The sequence below is a fragment of the Otolemur garnettii genome, unplaced genomic scaffold (genome assembly GCF_000181295.1).
Source record: "Otolemur garnettii isolate 467f Iridium unplaced genomic scaffold, OtoGar3 scaffold00141, whole genome shotgun sequence".
In the NCBI taxonomy this organism is placed as follows: Eukaryota; Metazoa; Chordata; class Mammalia; order Primates; family Galagidae; genus Otolemur; species Otolemur garnettii.
The window spans coordinates 2,976,081-2,985,184 of NW_003852536.1; the positions used below are offsets into that span (position 1 = coordinate 2,976,081).

The 9,104-nt window shown below is 41.1% G+C and overlaps 1 protein-coding gene across 1 annotated transcript in view; it reads right to left on the bottom strand.

Annotated features, from left to right (window-relative positions):
* Positions 1-455: 455 nt before the first annotated feature.
* Positions 456-9,104, bottom strand: part of DESI2 (desumoylating isopeptidase 2) — a 73,035-nt gene continuing 64,386 nt past the window's right edge. The window contains exon 4 of the mRNA XM_023518555.1: positions 456-3,837. Coding sequence (XP_023374323.1) covers positions 3,604-3,837 — 234 coding nt within the window. The 3' untranslated portion in view covers positions 456-3,603. The remainder of the gene's footprint in view (positions 3,838-9,104) is intronic.

Here is a 9,104-nt window from a genome sequence, read left to right on the forward strand (position 1 = left end):
AAGGAGAGGGAGGAGAGGTTGGAGGCGCAAAGCAGTAGCATAATCGGTTCATGGCAAATAAGGAGCCCCCCTCAGTCGGGCTCCTGCTTGCTCGCTGCTTCTAGACGGACTGTGTGCTGGGGAAAGGATTCCTGTCCCCTGCACTCGTGGAGGACAGTCCTCTCCAGCCTGCCCTACCCTGTGTGTCCCCCAGAACCAGGGCTGGCCCCACTGCCTGTGAGGTGTGGCCATGCTTTGACAGCTGAGGCACTGGCCCACGGGCCTGGGAGCATGAGGAATACGTGTGAGTAAACGCACGTGTGAGCACAGGAGGAAGACAGACAGACAAGGGCAGGCCCGACTCCTGCCAGCAGACGGGAATCCCGGGTTTTAAAACACACCCCCACCCCACCCAACACAAATACACAACAGTGCAGTCTCCTGGAGGTCAGAAAACTCTAGGAAGCATTTCTTATAAAAGTATTTCTTTAATAAATCAATGTATTTCAATGTTGTTACATGATAGCCCAATGCTATATCAAGGTAGCAAAAGTGAAGATTCCTGGTATTTTTATATAAACACTATGAATGACACAGTACACTTGCATTCAACTTTACAAGAAATTATCTTCAGGTCTGTGAAGATTCTTTGACAGCTGTTAACACCTTTCACACAGCAAAGATGTGTATTGAACGAGTAGATGATGCTAATCTAAGAACTGAGCTGCACTCCCAAACCAGCCATCCTGAGGGGTAAGATGGCAGTGTGGCCAGCCTGCTGAACACAAAACCCAATCTTTTAAACTTAAGTCATTTAACGCAAATACAGCATATGTTAAAATTACAGAATAGCTTACAGAAATGCCATACGGAGACACACAGATTAGAACCTGAAGCAGTGAATGTGTTTCTACCCGTTTTGAGATGGAAAGAAGCCAGGGATGGCGAGTCCTGCAGCTGTCTGTCATGCTGAATCTCCCTTCTCACACACACCATGCTACCAGTTGACTAAAACCAGAATTCCCTGCTCTGTACAAATGCTGGTGATGGGTAACTTGCGCTATTGCTGTGGGTCAGAGCAATAGTTGGCTGGAGTGCAGGCATCAAGTGGAGGCTAAGATCGGACACCACTGCCTTCTATAGGCCCCAAGTCACACTTTCAAGAGTGAATGCTCCTTGAAGGGTTAAAAATACCCCAAACCCAAGGCTATTTTTAAAACAAACAGCAGAAACCAGAAGTTTCTGACCCTCTAACGCTATATTACTGTCCAACCCACCATTTCTCACTTGGTTCTAACAATAAACAGACTCCCTGTATCACATGTATGCATATAACCAGATTTTTGATGTAGAATATTTATCTTAACAGAAATCAGGCTGAGAACAAGATTCTTTCCTTCCAAGGGCAAGTAAAAGCTAGTTAAATGCTAATTAACTCTATTCTCAATTTTGAACTGCAGAGAAGGACTTGACTTGAATGGGATTCTCTAAAGACATTCGTTTCTCAACCTCAGGTATAACTAGATTGCAAGGAATCTCATGTCTGGAATTTTACCTGTTCGTATGATACCTGGTCTTAGGACGCTATTTCTACTAGAATGCTTTGCAGTATTTTTAAACTCCAAGTGCTGCAGATGAAAGTACGACAAATTTACAACAAAATGCTTTGTGTACTGAGTCGCAGAATCCTGGCTAAGCACAGATGTTCCTGGCTATCCACCAAGAAGTGTCTAACAGCTACTCCTTTGTGTGAGTAGCCTCATGTATATTTGAATGAATTAGAAAAAACTACAATCCATATTTTAAAAATATGCCAAGCAAACTGCATCAAACATTTTGTCCTAAGCCAGGGTTTGATGACAGGACTCTTTTTTTTTTTAAAGCAAACATTTCACTGCTAGAGCCTTAGTGTTTTGTCCCAAATCTCATTTTGAGATCTGAACCAAGTCAACATTTCCTGAAGTTCATATATTTCTTTCTTCTTCTTTCTGTCCCAATCTTAAAACAAGTGTTCTGCCCCCTAAAGAACTAGAGAAATTTGTAAAGGTTTCCCTTTACAAGCACAAACTAGTGGCTTCACTGTCCTTGGGCCAATGCTTATACCCAAGGTTTATTTTCCCTATGAATAGGGTGTGCTTAAGTTGATAAATTAACCAAATTCAGCTTATGGAAAAGTTAAAAATGTAGTTTACGGAAAGATATGTATCCTCACAGAGCAATAGTAAAATTCCAGTCTAAAAGTTTAAATAAATGTGTAAATAACTTTAACAATATATATAAGAAGCTGAAGTTACTGCCTTGGATAATTTATATACTGCATCACTATTTTATGTAGGACATTCATTCTTAAGGCAGAAAAACGGAATGACATTTAACAACCTGGTTCTTACGTCCGAGGGTCAAACTGAGAGCAGACTCAAGCAGGTAGATTTCCTTGCCTATGACGATTTATCTGTGGTGACAATGTCATTCTTAGAGTACGTTATGTAAAAGACATACATTTGTGAGAACATAAAAAGATGAGTTTTAAGACACACAGATGACTTTTCAACAAGATGTCTGTCTGTAAGACTAAGCACGCTATTATGAGGGGAAACAATTCCCGTAACAAATTAACAAACTCCAACATATTCATTTTGACATGGTACGTAAAAAATATGAAATATGAAAGAATTACCTTTTTGGGGTGTGTTACTTCAGACTGTTTTTCAGGGTCTAGTATAAAAAAGGTAGCCTGAATAGTTAAAAGCAGTTGAATGTCAACTTATACTGTTACTCAGAAGGCTACCACTTAGGATATTCCTATACCACCAACAAAATCCTGTGCATTAAAATAAAAATGAAGCCCCTCCCCGAAAACATGTGCAAAAACACTTGTCAGTTACAAGAGTATCTTTAACAAAACACATCTCAATTGTAGACCGAGAGGCAGCAAAGCCAGAAAGGTAATATACCACCCGTCTAGGTGGACGGATATTTGGGTAAAACTAATCCTCCACGGGCACCTTGGGAGATGTGCTACTCAGGGTGGGAGGGAGCACGGAGAGGAGCTGGACTCAGGGTCCACGCCCTCAGGCTGTGCGTGCTCCCTCACCTTGGGACAGTTTAGGTCTCTGCGTCCTGGTGCCCCCAACGTTAACAAAACAAAAATCTACATTCTGGAGCAGGTAATGACGCCTAACTGTGTACATACCTTTTTATGTGCCTACTATTTATGCTGTAGCTCTGGCAATTGTCAGAAGTGTACGCAGATGACCTGCCTAAGTTTTGAAGACATGAAGATTTTCTTTCACGGAGGCAGGAGTCCATGCAAGATTTGTAAACAGTGATACAAAATACTGTAAACATAACTTAACAGAGCTTGTATAAAACAGAAGAAGTAAATCCAGATTTACAAGTGGGTAAAAAAAACAGAGGGCAGCTTCATACAAAGTTCTCCCTCCTGCGCCAAGTGATTTTTTTTTTTTTTTTTTGATTACAAATATAATCCTGAGCTGAAAAACTGGGATTTGGGGGAGAGCCATCTTTGCATACAAAATACCCAAAGGACGCTTACTCTGTTTACTTTTCCCTATTTATACTCAACTGCAAGAGACAGTTCTGAAAGTGTGACTTTGGAGACGTTTATAGTTTAGTGTGGCGCCCGGGTCTGGAGCCTGCCGCGGCGCTTGCCATGGAGGCAGATGCGGCAGCGTCCTCTGCTTCCTCCAGTTCATCCTGGAGCTCTTGGCTGACACTGGACTGCAGGGCGGCCGGAGTGAGCCACTCCTTTGGGAGGCAACTCTGTAGAAAGGGTATACAGGAGCTGAAGTAGGCAAGTCGGTTGATCCAGCGAGGAATCTCTTTCCCACAAAGAATCTATGGAGAAGAAAGAGTATTAGGTAAGAAATGTTAAGGTTAGCTGGTCGACTGCCAAGGACTGCAGGGAGGGAGACGGGAGGTGGCTGGACAGGCTAGCCTCGGGTAAGTCCTTCACTCAGTCAGCTCAGTAGCCTGGGGTCCCTACTGTCAGCTCCATTCCTCTCTTTCTGGAGAGCCCTGTCAAGTCATTTACTTTTTACAATCTGTAAAATCAAGCTAATTCTACTTGGCTCCTCTCTTTGATCTCTGCAACTGCTTTGAAACACATGTAATAAGTCTTTGAACCCAGAGAAGATGCTTATTAATGCAAGATACTACTAGAATGATAGAAGCCCCAGGCAGCTGGAACAATCTTGTGTATCTTCCCATCTGTGAATTCTTTTTCAGTTACTCTTCTTTCTTGTAGTCTCCATCGCTCCATTTTTCCTGGCTTTCAGTTTACCCCTGTACTTTTATCCCTCACTTAACTATTTCCAAGGACCTTATAGAGGTCTAGAAAGAGGTACCTCCCCAAAGGACCCGGCTCTGTGACTCCTTTACAGAAACAAAGCAGGCCTATGGTTAAGAACCAGGCAGGATGCCTAGCCGTGCTTCAGTATGAAGACACTACGAGTAGCAACGGGTGCCAGGAAGAATCCTCCCCATCCTTACGCACTCCTGACCACCCCCCAAACACAAATTTCAAACAGTAACAATGGGGTCTTTTGTAATATTAACTTTTATTATTTCTTTTTCTGCAAGTAGCACTGGACTTAAATGAGTCCATGCCCCACTGCCACTTTGGTGTTTTTGCTTCCAATCATGCCAAAGGTAATGATCATGTGATTGGAAGTTACCATTTTTAGATATTTAGACATCTTAATGACTTTGGAAAGAGGTTTCAAAGTATCTTATGCCCAAAAATTAGCTCAAATTTAAGCTGGCACCTGTAATTATGCAAATTTTTCTCCCCTCAGATTTAATTCAACCATTTATAATTACTATATTTTAAAATAACCATCTCTATCTGCCTACTCTTAAACGTGGGCAAACAAATATTATATTTTATCCCTGAAATATCTAGGGCTATCTGTGTATGTGGAGCTTAATCCTGTAAAGTGATAACTAAGAACATTTAGGCGAATGTGACAGCCATTGCTGCTGATTCAATAGCTATTTCCTACATTCTCCTTCCTGAGTCCTAATTTTATACAGTAATTGACCCTCCTCCATATGTCCCCTTGCTACAGAAGAAGCATTGTGCAGCCTACTAAGCCTAAAACAGTTCTGTCATCTACAGTTACCTGTTTCCTTTTCTTGTTCTTTTATTTCTGAGACAGAGCCCCACTTTGTGACCCCCGGGAGAGTGTCATAGCCTCAAGCGATCCTCTTGCCTCAGCCCCCCAAGTAGCTGGGACTACAGGCACCACCACAACACCTAGCTTACAGTCACCTGTTTTCTTGATAAACTTTTGCCAAGACATAGCCAAGTCTATTCAGTTTACGTGTTGCCTGTGAGTCTTAGGCTACAATGGCAGAGGCAGAGGTGGAACCATGACTAGTCTACAAGACTAAATTTGGCTCTTAAAAAAAGTGTCAGACCTTGGTCAAGCCAATGTTTGAGTTGTGACCCTAAGTACATCAATTAGGACTGCAACCTGAATTTTTAAAATGAACTAGATCATAGGTATTAAGATAACTATGACACTTGTCTTATGTGTGTGTGTGCACATGCGTGGGAGTTGGGTCATCCTGTAACATGTACTTGTTACTGTGGCTGGTGGTTAAACCGTATCTGGTTTATATAGTAAATGACTGTTGCATTTTCCACCCAACAGATACAGTAGCAAAATAAGACACATGGACAGGTTATTCACTACAGCACTTTCTGTAATAGCACAATCCTATAAAAATAACCCAAATGCCATTAATAGGAAACTGAATAAATTACGCTACGTCCACAAAAGGAGTACTATTCAGCTGAGAAAAATGAGGACCCTATATACATGCTACAAAATAAACACTAGGATATACAATTAAATGAAAAATGCAAAGTGCAAAAAGTGAGTAGAGGATGCTTCCAAATATAATAGCGGGACAGGCATAGAATAAGACATTCCCTTTCCACTAGGAAGAAAATGGAAGGAAGAAGGGAGTTACCAGTCCAAAGTAATTCTGAAATTCAACTGGGCAAATTCTATTAGGTTTCAAGGCCTGGCAATAATCCCCTGGGACCTGTGGCATTGCCTTCTGGCTCTTGATTGTATCACTGGAGTCATTCTTTTTATTCAGCTTATTTCCTACCTACAGAATTTTCAAGAACTAAAACCTTTCATTTTTGTCTTCCATCTCTTTCCATCCCAGTCAACAGTGTTTCTGGTAATGTAACTTTCTGAAAAACTGGGTCTCCTATGTATGAGATTGACTCCATTAGAAAGAGGCTCCTCTAAGGATCTTTCCTGGATAATCCTATCTCTATTTCTAGTTGAGAGATGGCTGAGATTTTTGGAAGAGATTTGAGAGGCTCTGTAAGTCATATATTTAATCTCCTCAGCAACAGCAAAAGGTGGTCTGGTCATAGCCTCGGCTTCCTATAGCATTCCTTCCTCACAACGGAGGCTCCTAATTTCAAGTCATTAATGTGAATTCCTTTTTTTTTTTTTTTGGCTTAACAGTTCTCTCAATTTATCTTTCTTACCATTTTACTAAAAGCAACAAGAAGAAAGCACACTGCACCTATTACACTTTAGCTCCTCGCTAAATATCCAAGTTTACTGCTTACAAGTTCTCTTTTTCATGCATCTGTAGGACACAATCCAGCTGAAGTTTTCTGCCACTATATCACAGGGACAACTCTGTGTCTAGTTTCCAATGTGTTCCTCATTCCTTCTGAGTCCTGATAAACAGCACCTTTAATATTCCTACTTCTAACAGTCTATTCAAGGAATCTAAGCTTTTGCTATGAAACCTCTAAAAATTGCTTCAGCCTTTATTTATCGCCTAAATCCAAAGCCACATTTTTTAGGTGTGTTGTTACAGCAGCACCCTAATTCCAGGTATTAATACTTGTCCTGGCTCCCTATGGCTACTGTAACAAATGATCAGAAACTGGCTTAAAACGCTACAAATTTATTTCTTAGCTCTAGAGGTCAAATAAGAAGACTAAAGGGGAGTGGCAGAGAATATATGTATTTTTTTAGATTTGACTTTGGAACCATGAAAAGATTTTATATAAGTATACAAAGAAATTTAAACAAAAAAGAAATCTCTTCCAATAAAAAAAGGGAGAAAAAAAGGAACCTAACTTTGTACTGAGTTGGTGGTATAACCACAGAGAAAGAAATTCCAAATAACTTAAAACACGTGAATCTGATTATTATTCCATACTCTAAAGAGAGAACTACAAAAAACTTCAGCTTTCCAGTACCTGTATTGTTGTTGTTGGTGACACCATTTTTCTAAAGCTGCTTTAGCTATAGAAGGATAAAATAATAATTGTTGGCTAAGAACTGAGATTTTCTTGACCAGGAACAGATGAGCTGTAGATGTTTTACTGATGAACTTTGTAAAAACCCTGCAGCCTTAATTAGCAGAAACATTACTATGAACCTGTTTTTTTTTTTTTTTGGAGACAGAGCCTCAAGCTGTCCCCCTGGGCAGAGTGCCGTGGCATCACAGCTCACAGCAACCTCCAACTCCTGGGCTCAAGCGAGTCTCCTGTCTCCGCCTCCCAAGTAGGGACAACAGACGCCTGCCACAATGCCTGGCCATTTTTTCTGGTTGCAGTCATCATCGTTGTTTGGTGGGCCTGGGCTGGATTCGAACCTGCCACCTTAGGTGTATGTGGTTGGCACCTTAGTCACTTGAGCCACAGGTGCCGAGCCTGTTCGTTTGTTTTTAAGTCCTAGCTCAATCTACTGAGGGGGAAAAAAAATCTAGAAACAATGATTAATTTAGCAACAATGAACAGTCCTAATGTCCAGATTAAAGTTTCTAAATATTTCCTATTAGAGAGAAACAGCTCTGGGGTAGAAATAAATAAGCCTGGAACACTGTCTTACCAGAAAACAAAAAGGCTGTCAAAGATTATTAGGGGCCAGGCCCAGTGGGTCATGACTATAATCCTAGCACTTTGGAAGGTGATATGGGAGGACTGCTTGAGGTCAGGAGTTTGAGAACAGCCTGACCAAGAACGAGACCCTTTCTCTACAAAAAAAAAAAAAAAAAAAACAGAAAAAATTAAGTGGGCATGATGGTGGATGCCTGTTGTCCCAACTACTTGGGAGGCTGAGGCAGGAGGGTTGCTTGAGCCCTGAAGTTTGAGGTGGCGGTGAGCTATGATCATACCACTGCACTCTACTGGGATGACAGAGACCCTGTCTCAAAAAGGAAAAAAGACTGATTACCTTTAGAGAATGCTAAGGGACTGCATAGGGATCCCCAAGACAACCTTCAGGTTTGATGCGTTGCTAACAAGTCTCAAAGGACTTGGCATATAGTTGTATTCACACATACGGTTTATCACAATGAAAAAACAGAAATCAAAATCAGCAAGGGAAAAGGTACCTGGGTAAAGTCTAACGCAGGGGTGTCCAACCTGTGGCTGCTAGCTGTGTGCTGATTTTATGAGGACTTTTTGCTTAACTTTGGCATCAGATACGATGAAAAGTATGTGTGGACTTTTTTTTGGCTTATAAGCTTTCATGAGTGTTAGTGTTTGTGTATTTAACGTGTGGTCCAAGGTAACTTACTCTTCTGTGTGGTAGAAGAAAAAAAAGGTTCAATACTCCTAGTCTAAAGGAAATCAGGTTTCCAATCCAGTCTGAAAAATTAGTTCAGTCTGTTTCAGAGGGAGTATTTCTGTGCAGTCTACTTCAAATAGCTGCTCACCTATGACAGCAGGGTATCAGCCTCAAGAGTGTGCATGACATCTGGGGGTGTTGTGTGTGGGAAGTGCATGAGGCCACCCCTTGGTGTCTCACAGTACTGTCAGGTGGACAGGCTCAGTAGCCTGTTTAAATTCAAAGTGTTTGCAGCAGTTAAAAAAGGCAACATGGAAAGTTTTTCTTCAGGAACAGAGTAAAGGGAATATTGGAAAAGGTTATCAGTGTTCGCCTTCCTTTGCGGCTGCTCAGGTGCCAGGGGTTTTGTTATAAAACTGGTATGTCCCATTTAGCAATCATAACTTCTTTACATTTTAAAAATTACCCTTTCTCTCAACCAGATCTTTTTCTGGAAGAGAAGTATTAAAAAGGGGCAAAAGTTTTCTTTTTTTTTTTTTTTTT